The following is a 15,934-nucleotide window of genomic DNA, read 5'->3' as shown; positions in this document are numbered from 1 at the left end:
AGCTGTATGTGTTCAGTTAGTATTGCCTGGGGGGCCCCGCAGCCAGCTTGGGTCTCGGTGCTCAGTGGCCAGAGATGAATGACATTTTGTCAGGAGCCTGCAGTAGGGAAGTAGGGAAGGCAAGGCTGAAACAGATGGTCATAGCAGTGTGGTGGGCACAGGGCTATTACAGGAGCGCTGGAGGGATACCTAGCCCGGGGCTAAGAAGATCTTGGGGTGTAAGGTCTGGAAGTGATCTTACTTAGTATGTGTGATACTGAGGCTTAGTTAGTGAGGGGGAGTTGGGGAGAAGGTGTGGACAGTGCAGGGGCCAGAAGGTGAGATGGTAGTAGATGTGGACGCTGTGGGCCTCACCTCACAGTGGTGGCGTCAGTGAGCAGTGTGTTTGGAGAGGAGGTGAGTCTCCATCCTGGAGGGCTTTGCGTGCCATATGTGGGAACTGAAGGTTTATTCTTTGGTCACTGGGGGCCATTGAAGAGTTTGATGGAGTAAGTACTGTAGACAGAAGTACCTTTTATGCAATCACATTTTACACTACTGCATGTATGTGATCTTAAGTGAGTAGTTTTTCTGCTTTGGTTGTTTCTTTCCTCAGTAAAATGAAAGTGCTGTGTTGGATTAGAACAGAGGTTTGGGTTTTTTTTAATTGTGGTAAAATATGCGTAACATAAAATTGATCATTTTAGCCATTTTTTTTTTTTTTTAGATTTTTATTTATTTGACAGAGAGAGACACAGCGAGAGAGGGAACACAAGCAGGGGGAGTGGGAGAGAGAAGCAGGCTTCCCGCGGAGCAGGGAGCCCGATGCGGGGCTCGATCCCAGGACCCTGGGATCATGACCTGAGCCGAAGGCAGACGCTTAACGACTGAGCCACCCAGGTGCCCATTTTAGCCATTTTTAAATGCAGGTGAGCCCCACTTTCCAAGAGCTTGCATTATGCCATTTTGCTTTTATGAAAGATCTACATTAGTCTGTGTTTTTGGCAACTGAAAGAAACCCATGGAGGATTTTTGCTTTTGTGAAAGTAGGTGAAAAGCCAAAATAGCATTCAGCACTTGTTTGGCAGTGAGCCGTTTCGGAGACCACGCACACCCCGAGCGGCTCCTTCCCTGGGAACGACGCTCAGCATCCAGCCACCATGGCTTTGAACTGTGTCTGTGAGTACCTGTGCTTTATCTCAATTTATTTTGTGTATCCATTGGCAAGATGTGTCCTAAGGTATCAGAAGAGCCTAAGAGGTTATTTTTGGGGTCTCAGGAGGCTCAAAACTTTTCCATATAAATTAATGGTAATTGCATCTTTGCTTTATACCATTTTGGCTTACGAACGTTTTCATAGGAATGTTCTACTGCCAGATAGTGGGGGGAACCTGTCTACAGTGCGGTGGCATTTAAGTGTATACACATTGTTGCCAAACCCTCACCATCATCTATCTCCAGAACTCTGCATCCTGCAACACTGAAGTTCTGTACGCAGTGAATGATAGCTTCCCCCCATCCCACCCCCGCCCTTAGAAGCCACCGTTCTACTTCCTGTCTCTGAATGTGACTGTTCTAGGTACCTAAGTGGAATCCTACAGTGTTCTTCCTTTTCTGACTAGCTTATTTTCCTTAATATTGTATCTTCAAGGTTCATCCATGTTGTACCATGTGTCCGAGTTTCCTTCCTTTTTAAGGAATAATAGTTCACTGGAATATTTTTAATGGAGTAATGTATATACCACATTCTGTCTATCCATTTATCTGTCTTGGGACACTCAGGTTGCTTCCAGTTTTTGGTTACTGTGAATAATGCTGCTGTGAATATGGGTATACATAGGACCAACAAGGACTATTGAGAGTCCTTGCTTTCAGTTCTTCTGGGTATATACCTAGAAGTAGAATTGCTGGGTAATATGTAATTATTTTTACATTTTTGAGGAATTGCTATAATGTATTCCATAGCAGCGGCAACATTTTACATTTTCATCAGCAGTGTGCAGAGGTGCCCATTTATCCATATCTTTGCCAGCACTTATTTTCTGTTTTTTTGTTTGTTTGTTTGTATAATAGCCATGCTAATGGATGTGACTAGATTAGAGATTTTTACACTAAAGCTCTGACGGACTTTAAGGGCTCTATGAATCCCAAACCTCCCTACCCTGACCACTGTTTTACATATTGCTCTTCTGTATGCTGTCCTATAAAGAAGGGTTTTTATGGTTAAAAAAGTTGGAAAGCCACCACACTGAATGATCTGTAGGGTATCTTTCTGTTCTAAAAATCAGTAATGTTGTAGCTAATTATCTGTAGCTAATAAACGTAAACAATAAATGCTTTTGCTGATCTCTGACCTTGCAGTAGTTGAGAAGCTAAGGTGCCTTCGTTTCCCCAGTGTGGTAGAGAAGAAACCTGTGTTGGAGGGACTGAGCGTGTGTGTCTGTGGCCATCCTTGACCTGGCTTGCACATGTGCCCCTCACAGATGGTCACAAATACAGGGTTTGCATGCCTCTTTCCGGCAGCCCCTTTGATAGAAGGGTACAAGACCTATTCACATGCTGGAGGAAATAAAGCATAAGTTCATTTTTGAAATCACAGGGTGCTCAGACTGCACAGCACTTGTCCTTCACTTCCCCTTTTGCCTGGCATCTTAACCACCAGCGCCAGAAAACAGTTACTCTGCTTGCCAGCGTAACAGAGACTTTTGTAGCATGCTTTCCCCCTTGGTAATTGACTAAAGGACTGTGCTTATTAGCTCTTTTTGTTGTTGTTGTTACTGTACTTTTCAAAGTAATGTGATTTTTTATAATTCTAAAATAACTTGAAAGTTACGTAAAATTTGTTATAGTTTCAAGTTACAGTCATGACTTCTTCTTTTTTTCAAGTTTTTATTGAATTCCAGTTAACATACAGTGTTAACTTTCAGGTGTAGAATTTAGTGATTCATCACTTACATACAACACCCAGTGCTCATCACGAGTGCCCTCTTTAATGCCCATCACCCATCTAGCCCATGCCCCCACCCACCTCCCTCCAGCAACCCTCAGTTTGTTCTCTATAATTAAGAGTCTGTGTCCTAGTTTGCCTCTCTTCCCCCCACCCCATGTTCATGTGTTTTGTTTCTTAAATTCCACATATGAGTGAAATCATACGGTATTTGTCTTTCTCAGATTTATTTTGCTTAGCATAATATCCTCTATCTCCATCCATGTCATTGCAAATGGCAAGATTTCATTCTTTTTTTATGGCTGAATAATATTCCATTGTAGATATATACCACATCGTTTTCTGTTCATCAGTCGATGGACATTTGGGCTCTTGCCATAGTTTGGCTATTGTTGATAATGCTGCTGTAAACATCAGTGTGCATATATCCCTTCGAATCTATATTTTTGTGTCCTTTGGGTATATACCTAGTAGTGCAATTGCTGGATCGTGAAGTAGTTCTATTTTTAACTTTTTGAGGAACGTCCATACTGTTCTCCAGAGTGGCTGCACCAGTTTGCATTACCACCAACAGTGTAAGAGGGTTCCCCTTTCTCTGCATCCTTGCCAATATCTCTTGTTTCCTGTGTTGTTAATTTTAGCCATTCTGTATAGTCATGATTTCTTGAGAACTCTAAAAATAACTTACAAACTATGGCTTTTTAGAAATCTATTATTCATGTGTTCTTTTCACAAATATTAAGTGTCTTGCATGTGCTGGGAATTGGGGTGGGTAAAAGATAGTATGTGGTTGCTGCTCTTGAGGAGTTCATGGTCCAGAGAAGGAAATACAAGCATGAACAACTAACTAATAAAGGCAGATAGATTGCCTATCTGTCATATCTGGGATGTGACCTGATATAGATGAAAGTTTTGGTGTTTTAAATATCTTAAGGTCAGGGGCACCTGGGTGGCTCAGTTGGTTAAGCGTCTGACTCTTGGGTTTTGCCTCAGGTCATGATCTTGGGGTCCTGGGGTCAGGCTGCACGTTGGAGGGGGTCCCCCGCTCAGCTGGGAGTCTGCTTCTCCCTCTGCCCCTGTCCCCACTCATGCTTGCTCATGCGCGAGCTCTCTCTTTCTCTCTCTGAAATAAGTAAATCTTAAAAAAAACATAAATACCTTAAGGTAAGACTTTTAAATACATAAGATCTGATCTGATATAGGGGCACCTGGGTGGCTCAGTCATTAAGCATCTGCCTTCGGCTCAGGCCATGATCCCAGGGTCCTGAGATTGAGCCCCGCATTGGGCTCCCCGCTTGGCAGGAAGCCTGCTTCTCCCTCTCTCTCTGCTTGTGTTCCCTCTCTCACTGTGTCTCTCTGTGTCAAATAAATACAATCTTAAAAAAAAAAAGATCTGATCTGATCTATATGATATATCTTCTCTGGTAAGGAAAAAAGGACATTTAAAAAGCATATGTAAAAAGGCATATGTGTAGGGGCGCCTAGGTGGCTCAGTCAGTTAAGTGTCTGACTCTTGATTTTGGCTAAGGTCATGATCTCACGGTGTTGAGATGGAGCCCTGAGTCATTCTCTGTGCTGGGCGTGGAGCCTGCTTAAGAGTCTCTCTTCCTCTGCTCCTTCCTGCCCTCCGCTTGCACACACTCTCTCTCCCTTAAAAAAAAGCGTATGCATATATTATACTGCGTATATGTATATGAAATTTATATTTCCTGGAAGTTTTTTTCAAAGACTTTATTTATTTAGAGAGCAAGCAGAGGGAGGGGGAGAGAGAGAGAATATCAAGCAGACTCCACACTGAGCATGGAGCCTGACCTGGGGCATGCTCAAGACTCTGAGATCACGACCTGAGTCAAAATCAAGTCAGGCACTTAACCGACTGAGCCACCCCGGTGCCCCTACTGGAAATTCTGCTTGGACTGCAAATAGGAGTGTGCCAGATCCACCCTGTATTGGTATTTTTGGTAACAGCAAATTCAGACTCTGAAGTGGATGATGCAGCAGCTCTTTTGAAAAGGTCTCTAGGTGTTATCTTGAGTTCATCATTCAAAGTTGGTGTTGGTCAACTTTCCCGCGTCTAATTTATCTTTTATCTTTCACACCTGGACTTTCTCCTACATACTGATTGGTTAGTGACTATTATTCTGAAATTTGTGAGATTTTTACAGCATATAATAGCCTATGACCAATTTGTTTTTGATGTATCTGTTGTGTTCATATTCTGGTGATTGCACTACCATTACATAATGGAGCAGCCATTGATAGCTGGTGGCTCACAGCAGCGCTATGCTTTTTCTGTCAGTATTTGGAATCCTATACGAAAGATTCTTTGTATCTGTAAATCTGTAGAGGTGCCAGGAAGTGACCACCTCTGTTAAAGGTTGGGAGAGGTTTCCCTAAAGGAGAAATAGCCTCTGTGTTGAATTCTAAAAGATGATTGGAGTCCCCCAAGTAGCAGTGAGGGAGAAGGGGCTTCCTGGTAGAGGGAACCACCTGGGCTGGGGCGTGAAGCTGTGAAGTAGTATGGAGGAGGAGGAAGTGGCGTGTGGCTGGAGAAGAGTACAGGCTCAGGTTACTATGCTACAAAGCATTTAGTCTTTAGCCGTTAATTCTGGGGCAGCCACCGTGTGCAAGGCATGTGGTAAGTACTAGACGATAGAAAGATCAAATCAGTTTATGCCATAAGGAATTTAAATCCGGGAGCAGAGATTGCTAGACAAAGATCCAAATGACACAGTTTACTTTGGTATACAGTGGGCGAGTAAGACCAGTAAAAATCTAGCTCTGAGGTTTCAAAACAGAGAAGGGAGCACATTCAGTTGGAAAAAGGCTTCATGGAGAGGGTAGCATTTGAAGTGGGTCTTGGATGGTGGGTAGGATTTTTTTGGACAGTAGTTAAGGGTTGAGATTAAGAAAAAAGTGTTGTGTAGCAAATTGTGACCATCGTAATAGTGGTACCATTAATGGAGTTCAAAGAAAACTGGTTTTAGGGTCAAGATGATGACTGTAGGACATCAAGATGATGACTGAGGACAGAATATGTTAGTTTTAGGCACAGTTGGAATTATGAGAATGATTGAGATTGCAGAAGAAAAAGATATAGAGACAGAATGGTCTTGACTGCCATGCCTTTTGGGTCAAGAATAGCCAGCACATGAGCTCCAGATGCAGACAGCCCTACCTTCAAATCCTAGTCCTCTCCAGACCTTCAGATTGCTTATTGTTACAATGCCTCCCCCAAAGGCTATTATGAAGATTAAATTGGGTAATTTATGAGGAGTAAAAGTTCTCTGAGAGCAGGGGATTTGTTTTCTTCACTGCCTCATCCCGGAGCCTGGAAGAGGCACGAACAACATAGGTGTTGAGTTAGTGGTAGGCAGTAGTTGAAGGGATGAGTGTAGAGATGTGGCCAGCATGATACTCTAAATGGTAGTTCCCCTCCATTCATAGGGGAGCACAGGTGCTGGGGAGGGCATCAAGAATGCTCACTTCTAAGAAGCCAGGCTTTTTGTCTGTGACTTTGATCGTTTGTTGAAAGCATTTTCTAATAATCCCTGCATTTTTTACCCAGACTGTTCTCAAAGGCTTCCCCACTGTCCAGATTGTTTGTGTACCCCAGTACAATTATTTGGCTTCCAAGAACAACACAGCAATCTTGTTCTGCTCTTAGCCTTCAAACCAGAGCATAACTGAAAGCCATGAATGAAGAACTAACCACTTGAAGGACTCTGGATTTCACTGGGGAGGAGTCACCAGAAAGCCATAACCGTGAACCCCCATCTCTGTCATAGGAGAGAAGTAGGCCTCAGCAGCAGTTAGGTATGATTCTTACAAGAAGGAGTGAAGAAATTAGATGGGAAAGAGATTTTAAGGTCGAAAAGAAGCAGCTGAAGGAACTGTGTAGGATGGCCTTAGGAGTTACGAGTTTGACACTTTTAGACCTGGCTGGTGAGTGGAGGAAGGAATGTGAACCCATGGAGACTTCTGACTTGCACTTTAAGAAGATGAAACACACATCTGTTAAGGTTGGAAGAGATGAGCTTAAAGTGGGGAAACTCAACTGGGAGGCTTTTGCTATTGAGTTATGTGCCCCTACGCTAGTGTGTTATTATGTGGGACTCAGAGGAATGCTGTTGAATTAAGTGTCAACACTGTGTTTCAGTTTAGGTGTGTGGCTTTTTTTTTTTTTTTTTTTGATACTTGTAACTCAGCATACACACCTTCTTTCTTAACATTTGATCTTACGGTTACCAGAAAGGTTAGATGAGGTCATTGTTTTTAAAACTAAAGTCTTTTTGAAAAGAGGATTCTGAGGCTCTGAGAGTTCTTAAGAAATTTAAAAAATTATGTGTTTTCCTTTCATTGATCCTGAAATTTTAAGCATCTTCTGGATGATGTGAGTGTTTTTATTGTATCACCGATGAGATCTGAGGCATTCAGTGCCAGTATATACATTTATGTCCATAGTATTTTTTTTTTTAAAGATTTTATTTATTTATTTGACAGAGAGAGAGATAGCGAGAGCAGGAACACAAGCAGGGGGAGTGGGAGAGGGAGAAGCAGGCTTCCTGCCCAGCAGGGAGCCCGATGTGGGACTCGATCCCAGGACCCTGGGATCATGACCTGAGCCGAAGGCAGACGCTTAACAACTGAGCCACCCAGACGCCCTATGTCCATAGTATTATTTGTGCCAAGGGAAGACACAGTACCTCCTCCAAGAACCTTTTGCTGCAAATTGAAGAAAAGAAGTGGGAGAATAGAACAGTTACTGGCACTTGGTAAAAAATGTAAGAGCTCTGAATGCTGAAGAACCGACGAGCCTCCCAGTGGTGAGCATAATGCTTATGGTATAGATACTTGTATTCCATGGATCCTGTCTTGGGATCAGTAATTAGCTGTGGGAGTAGTGGTAACTGCACAATGAATTTTCCTGTTGCAGATGTCAAAAATAATCATATTATATGCTCTTTTATTGCAGGTTTTAATCTCATCATTGTCCTCAAGAGAATAAACTACAGAACTGTAAAGTGACACCTCATTAAAATTGGCATTTGATAATACTTGAGAATTGGTTAAATAAAATTAAATGAGATAGGATAGGCCTGATGTTTGGCATATAGGAAGTACTCTAAACTGTAGTTGTTACTAGGGATAGCAAACCTCTGTGGACTCGGGTTTCAGTTTGTTGTGGAGTTTTTCAAGGGATTTCTTTCTAGGGAGCTCAGGATTTTTCCTGGCATTATGGCCTGTGGAGAAGAAAGAAAGGGAGTGGCTAGCTTAAGGCTGTTAGGGGTTAGCCAGGAGCCAGCAATAAACAGATCAAGGCCAGAAGACCGCCATTTCAAGGGAAGGGACTGGAACATAATTGGGAAACACGTGTGCAGGGCCTGACCTTCAAGAAAGGAATTAAGAAACAGGTTCTCTTTAGGGGAGATGAGCAAGACACTGATGTTCAAGAGGCCTGAGCAGAAGTAGGGGCTTGGTGGGACCTGACTTTTCCTTGAGGAATTTGGGGAGAAGTTAGAGGAGAGGAGTCTTCCAGATAGTACCTTCTGGATAATGTCTAGAACTTTCTCATGGACACAGGGCAGCAGGAAGATATAGAAACCCTACTGATTTTGGGACAGAGATTTGCTGGCCCCTCAGTGGTTTGAGGAGATAATTGGCAACAGAGAAGGGCTGGGGTGGGTGGGGATAGGAATCAGGGCAGACAGGTTCTTTATTTTCGAGTGATTCTTTAGTATTTGGGCTGCACATTAGAATCATCTGGGGGTGTTTCTCTCATGTGCGCATTCTCTCTCTAAAATAAATTTTAAAAAGGGGGGGTACCTGGGTGGCTCAGTCAAGCGTCTGACTCTTGGTTTCAGCTCAGGTCATGATATCGAGCCCCTCGTTGGGCTCTGCACTCAGTGGGGAGTCTGTTTAAGACTCTTTCTCCGCTCTCCTTCTGCTCCTTCCCTCTCTCTCTCTCTCTTTCAAATAAATAAATAAATCTAAAAAAAAAATCATCTTGGGTTGTTTTTAAAATACCAGTGCCTTCAGACTAAATAAATCAGTATCTACAGATGAGGTTTGCACGATTGTTGGTTTAAATGTTTCTCAGCTGATTCTAACCTGCAACCAGTTTTGAGCACAGATCGTAGAACATCAGAATCACCAGGAAGGCTTTGTTAAAATTCTGGCCCCAACCCATAGTTTCTGATTTATTGGGTTGGGAGTGGAGTCTGATGATCTGCATTTCTAACAAGTCCCCAGATGAGGGTGATGCTGCTGGTCCGGTCCCCACACTTTGAGAACTGCTGTCCTAGAACCACAGGGTGTTTCAGGTGTCTTTTGAGGCTCACATGGCAGATGTCATTTGTCTGGATAGATGTTCTTGGTTATCAAGTCGTATTTGCTGTGAACATGACTGTGATTTGATTGAACTGAAGGCTACTTCTGTGTGTGGTTACACCACTTGCTAACCCTCACCATGGGACAGTGTACAAGGTATGGAACCTCTTTCAGCCCCAGTTTTCCTCATCTACAAAATGAAATGGTGCTCCCAATTTCATAGGGACTGTGAACGTGTATTAAGACTCCAGTTTGGAGGAGAACTGACGTGTTAAGAGGAATTTTTGTAGATGTCACCAAGTCCATAATAGTTACTAAGGAAGGCATGGGGGAAAGAGAATACAAAGAAGTCAATAGCATGACATTTTTGTAAAATAATATTATTTACTGTATCTTGAAAGCTGGTTGTCTCAGCGAATAAGACAGCATTCTTTGTACTCCTCTAACTAGATTACAAGAAAAGTTCTGGAGCCAGGCAGCCTTGGAATTTGAACTCTGGCTTCACATCTTAGCAGCTGAGTGATACTCGGTGGAGTGACTCAACCTCTTTCATTCCTTTTTTTTGCAAGACAGGGATAATGTCTACTTCAGCAAGGCTGTTGGATTGATCGGAAATAGTCTTGGAAAATGCAAAGTATGTGCCTGGCACATAGTAAATGCTCAGTACATTGCATCTCTTAATTTTGCTGCATTTGGCTTTTTTTTTTTTAAGGGCTTGTGTTCTTTCTGATAATTGTGGGTAGAGACTGTTACTTTTGTAAGCTCTCCCAGCTCTCAGGGATCTCCTTGGAGAAACAAGACCAAGTGCATTAAAAGCTCAGAAAGAAGCAAGCTGGTGTTTATTAAGTGGCCTGTGGCTGTCTAGCCATGCTTAAGACTGCCTCAGCTTATTGAGCCGATCTGAGATGAGAGTCTGACATGGAATGCATGGGGGCAAGGGACAGACTGCTTGCATCCTGAGTCTGTCTCAGTGCTGGACAGTTGAGACACACAATAGTAGGAGCAGATTAATACAGTCAAAAAACACTGGACTCATCCTGTGGAAACTTTATTAAGTATCTAATATTGTGTTTTGTTCATTTATTTAACAAGTAAACATTGGGTGCTGACTGTGGGCCAGGCACTTAGAGTTGCAGAGAGAAATAGGGCTTGAAGTTGCCCTCAAGATAGTGCTGACCTGGGGTCCCCAGGGTATTTCTGCAAGAAATGATTGCAAGGAACTAGAACCCTAGGATGGTTTGCTCTCTGCAGGTGGGTAGGATGAAAATGTTGCTATAACTTGAAATCACCTGAGGTTATGTTGTAATAGTCATTTGTTTCCATGCAAATAAATTGTGACCTGAACTAAAGAGCTTCTTCCTAAAATGGAAAATATTTCAGGGAGAATTTAATTTTCTCTTTCTTGCCTGTATTTTCTTTATTCAGACCTAACCATATCCACTTTGGGTTTAAATAGGAATGTCCTTTCTACCTGTGTCTCTACCATAAGATTTCCTTCATATTTTCCTGAGGTTTTATGAATTAATCAAAGAAAGAAAAGCTGAAGTAGAAAGTATTTACAAAAACAAAACAAGACTGCTGGGGATAACTGTTTAGAGTATACAATTGTTGCCTTCTCACTGGACCAAAAATACCAGTAGAGGCATTTTGGAGCATAAAAAATGCTCTAGTCACTTGAGGAAAAGAGAGAACATTGAGCTTTTTGAGACCAGTGAGGCACGGTGGAGCTCAGGGAAATTTTGCAGAGCAAGAATATGATCAGTAACACACTGGGAAAGATCTGTCGTCTTCTTCCTCTCTGTCAGGTTTGGCTCCTCCTTGTACGTCTTGCATCTTCTGGGTGAGAGGGAAACTAAATGTTACACACTCAGTCACTTTGACATGGTCATTTGACATGCGCACTTTGCTCTCCTGTAACGTTGTCTGGAGAGCCTTGTTTTGGTAGCTGTTTCTGGCCAGTGTCTACACACGTGTTGTCTCCAGTGTGCTCAGCCAGAAACTCGGATGAAGCAAGGCAGGGACCGAATTGCCCAGTGTCTTCTTGCAAGGGGGGCAGGGAGTGGCTGGGGGAGTTTATCAGAGGACTTTTGATTAAGAGAAGAAGGTTAGCATGAAGGCTGTAAACGCTTTTCTGGCCATGGTTTTTCCTGGTTGAATTTTAGTGTTTTTGTAATGCATGTGCCTCTGCTTTACTTGACTATTTCGGGGCACTTTCCCTCTAGGTTTGGTTCTGCTTACAGTTTAAAAAAAGCAGTTATAGTTGATCCTTGAACAGCATGGGTTTGAACTGTGGGGACCCACTTAGTCATGGATTTTTTTAAGGTATTTTTTTTTTTTTTAAAGATTTTATTTATTGAGAGAGAGAGAGAGTAAGCAGGGGCAGGGGCAGAGGGAGAGAGAGAGCATCTCCAACAGACTCCACGCTGAGCACAGAGCCTGACGTGGGGCTCGACCCCACGACCCTGAGATCATGATCTGAGCTGAAATCAAGAGTCGGACACTTAACTGACTGAGCCAGGTGCCCCTGTTTTTTTACAGTATTGTAAATATATTTTCCTTATGATTTTCTTAACATCTTCTTTAGCTTGCTTTATTGTAAGAATACAGTATATAATACATGAAGCATGCAAAGTATGTGTGAATTGATTGTTATTGGTAAGGCCTGTGGTCAACAGTAGGCTATTAATAGTTAAGTTTTGGGGGAGTCAAAAGTTGTATGTGGATTTTCAGAGTGGGGGGGGTCAGCTGTCTAAGGAAAGCCTTGTGGCTTATCTGTTATGTAACTAAAATGCCCCATGACTATCATAATCAAACATGACTATAATACCTTTGAAAGTGGGTTTCTAGAGAAAAGGTGTGAAATCACCCCTTATTTGTCCCCCACCCCTCACTTCTTTATGGTTATTAATCCTTTATTCCTTGGGAAGTTGGCCCATTCTAGATGTCCTCCTTGCAACCAGCCTTCTGAGTTCAGCTGCCTGACAGGATTCTTCACGATGGCAGTTTTTATTTTATTTGACTTCCCACATATGGAGCCTTATATACTTAGTTTTCTCCCCCTCGGTGTTCTCAGTGTGATTACAAAGTCCCTAAGCAAAAGGACACTGCCCTCATTTTCTTTCTTTATCTCTGTTCCCTTCAGCTTTGGTATTCTCTTGTGCCAAATGTACTTGAATTGTCTTCTCCAACTCCTCGAGGAGCAAAAAAATCCGAGCGATGCCTGCTAGAGGTAGAGGGGAAAGTGGATGGGGACCTAGTCAGGTAGAGATCTGGGGAGTCCTAGAGGATAATCTAGGTCAGAGGTTAAGAGGGACAAAATGAAAATCACTTGTGTCATTCCACAGGGCCTCTCAGAGGAGCCAGAACAAAAACGGAAGGTCCCTAAAGCTAGCACCTCTGCTCGCCCCTACCTTGCAGGCAAGGTGCCCCATCAGTGGTCATCAGTCACACCTCCCTTCAGCTGTTGCTCCCCAGGGGTGCCTGCCTCAAAGTAATTTTTATTTATTTATTTATTTAAGGATTTTATTTATTTATTCGACAGAGAGAGACAGCGAGAGAGGGAACAGAAGCAGGGGGAGTGGGAGAGGGAGAAGCAGGCGTCCTGCCGAGCACAGGACCGGAGCCAAAGGCAGACGCTTAACCACTGAGCCACCCAGGCGACCCCGCCTCAAAATAATTTTGATTTCAGCTAAACTGCATCTGAATTTGAGATTTGTTTTCTTAGTTTCTGTGTCAGGATTATCCACCAAATCCCCCCGCCCCCTCCAGGGTTGGTGATTTAGTCACGGGACCCAGCATATAATGATACTCATGGCTACAGTTTAGTTCAGCAAAAGGATACAAAACAAAAACAGCAGAGGGAAAGGTGCAAGGGGCAAAGTCTGGAGGAGAGTCAGGCGCTTCCAGAGTCTTCTCCCTGTGCAGTCACACAGGACACACGCAGCGCCTCCAGCTACAAGTTGTGATGGAACCTGTGGAGTGTCTTACCAGGGACGCTCACCGGAGACCCAGGGCCCTGGGTTTTTATTGGGGCTGGTCACACGGGTACCCTCTGCCTGGCCCACTCCCCAGTTCCTGAGCCCCGGAGGGAAAGCAGGTGTGCAGCAGAGACCACAGCGCGTGAGTGGTTTAGGCACAGCGAGCCATTCCTCTCAGGGGAAGGATGGGAACTCTCTCCCAGTCTGAGTTTCCGGGGCCCAGCCAAGGGCCTTTCTAAAGATAACAGTCTCGGGCCTGCTGTGTCGCCTTCCGCGCACGGTTTCTAAACGTGCTCGTGCTGCTTTTACTCGGAATGCGTGAGGGGGCCAGCTCGTGTCATGTGCTGGAGGCGTTGGCCAGCTGGGCCTCGGTCTGTTGCTCCTCGGGGAGACAGCCTGCTCTGGGTGGGTGGGTGTTTTACGTGGGCCGCGCTGCCTGCCTGCAGCCTGCGTTTCTGCCAACAGGGCAAGTTCACCGCCTCTGTCCTTTTGGCAGGATAACTCTCGTTACGGCCGTTACCCAGCCGGCCGGAGCAGACCTTCCTTCCTGTCCTGGTCCCCAGGCAGGCTCTGCCCACAGGCCCACAGGCCCACAGGCCCAGACTTGCAGCCTCGCTAGGAAGATTGCTCAGGGAGAAGCCATAGGTGCTCTCGTACTTAACTTCCATTTCAAACCCGTCTTACCATTTTTTGTAAGTGTTCTTTGGAAATCTTGGCTCAGGGATTTGGACCTCTTTGCCTTTGAGTTTTGCTCTTGTGTTACTTTTCCTGTCCGGTTTTCAGTTTGGAATCTGAGTCGCCCACTTTCAACAGCCTTGCATCACGACGGTGGGTTAGAACGGTTTCTTACTGTCCTCTCCGGGCAGGTTCACTTCAGCTAAGCTTTCCCTCTCCTACACGGTTGATCCACAGATGTTTCCAGAGCGGTGGTTCTGCGGGGGCCTTCTCAGACCCCGAGGGGCATCTCAGTCGTGCTGGCATCCTGGATCACTTGTGTTTGTGGTAGGCCGCATGTCCTCTTGTGTGCGGCTTGAACTGAGTACAGTGCCTACCTGAATGTGACCTGGTGACCTACTTTTAGCCACACTGCCTGTTCCACAGTCCTTGTAAAAGCTATTGGCAAATCGTGATGAAAAAGGGATTGGCTTGTCACTGAATGTGGCTAAACCGAGCTGGCTCCAGGTGAACTTTGGGGCAGCGGCACTATGTATACCCTCTGAATTTTAGCCAAGGCGGGATGGGGAACTGCCCTCCTAATTGGCTGGTCACCAGAGACCTGCTTTCATGGGAGCCATGTCACTAAATAGTCCTTGGGATCTTTTTTTTTTTTAAATTAATTTATTTGAGAGAGCGAGCGAGAACAAGCATGCGCATGAGTGGGGGGAGGGGCAGAGGGAGAGAGAGAGAATCTCAGGCAGACTCCACGTGAAGCCCTACACTGGGCTCGATCTCACGACCCTGAGATCATGACTTGGCCCAAAACCAGGAGTCCAACACCTAACCGACTGAGCCCCCAGGTGTCCCGGCCCTTGGAATCTTTTTGGCACCATTATGAAAGTCTTACCTGTTGCTGATTTAAGGACTACAGAAGAGTTGAGCTAAGCAGTCAAGCTGCACAGGATGCTCCAATTTTGAGGAAAAAAGATGGTGGGTGGGGAGTAAATGCTCTGTGAATGGGCTGTTGAGCACTTGGAATATAGCTAGTGCAACTGAGGAACTGATTTTTTCATTTTATTTAATTTTAGTTTATTTAAGTAGTCACATGTGGCTGGTGGCTCCCTTGTGGGACAGTTGGGAAGCAGTTCTGGTGTGGCTTTCAGAGCCTTGATTCACATTCCAGCTCCGCTGTCTACCTGTCGTGTGATGGTGCACATACTTCTTAACCTTGTAAGGTGTTTCTGAGAATTCGTCGTCCGTGTGTGCCTGGCAAGAAGTGTGTGTTTAGTCGAGGTTGCCTTATTATGATGTTTACTTGGTATTTGGAAGAGAATGGTGGCAGAGTTCATACGGAATATGAAACTCTACTAGTTTTTTTTTTTAACTTTTATGTTTCCTTTCTTTCTTTCTTTGCCCTAGGTTGCTGGAACAACTGGCCACACAGTAGTGTTGGTGGACCAGACAGAGGACATACTGGCAAAATCTAAAAAGGGGATTGAGGAAAGCCTTAGGAAAGTGGCCAAGAAGAAGTTTGCAGAAAACCCCAAGGTAATTTTTTGTTTCACATGACCTCAAGACCCATCCTCTGAACATAACACATTTGGTGGTCTTTGCTTGCTTTTTCGGTTTGTTGAGTAAAGCTCATTTTCCCATAACTTTAGACCAACATGAATGACATAATCACTGAACATTCTGTGAGGACTGCGTACAAAACAGGAGAAGTAAACAACCATATTGTTGGGTAGGTTTTGAGGTAGGGGAGAAGGTTTCTGCAGGTAGTGAACTCATTCTGTCCATGGAGAATTTGGGATCGAAGAACACCTGTTTTGTCATATGGATGGAAGAGAGCGAAACAGGAAGAGAATTTTGGTATTTGCGAGTTAAAAAGAGAATGATATAATAAACATTGCATTTAGATAGAAAATTTTGATTGCTTGGGTCATACCTTAGCGCATTTATAATGTAATTATAGGAGAGGGAAATACAGAGTGTCGTTCTCACTCCCAGCAGCAGAGGGGGTAGGAGAGCTCGAGGAACTCCTAGA

The 15,934-nt window shown here is 44.1% G+C and overlaps 1 protein-coding gene across 2 annotated transcripts in view; it reads left to right on the top strand.

Annotated features, from left to right (window-relative positions):
- The window catches only part of HADH (hydroxyacyl-CoA dehydrogenase), a 45,178-nt gene that overhangs the window by 7,483 nt on the left and 21,761 nt on the right, over positions 1–15,934 (top strand). For both annotated transcript variants that reach the window (XM_006727180.3, XM_081812023.1), the window contains exon 2: positions 15,310–15,438. In XM_006727180.3, the coding sequence (XP_006727243.1) occupies positions 15,310–15,438 (129 nt within the window). The remainder of the gene's footprint in view (positions 1–15,309; positions 15,439–15,934) is intronic.

This window comes from Leptonychotes weddellii, chromosome 2, assembly GCF_054177405.1.
Source record: "Leptonychotes weddellii isolate Sample4059 chromosome 2, ASM5417740v2, whole genome shotgun sequence".
In the NCBI taxonomy this organism is placed as follows: domain Eukaryota; kingdom Metazoa; phylum Chordata; class Mammalia; order Carnivora; family Phocidae; genus Leptonychotes; species Leptonychotes weddellii.
The sequence above is the reverse complement of the archived record's forward strand: the minus strand, read 5'-3'. Positions and strand labels throughout refer to the sequence as shown.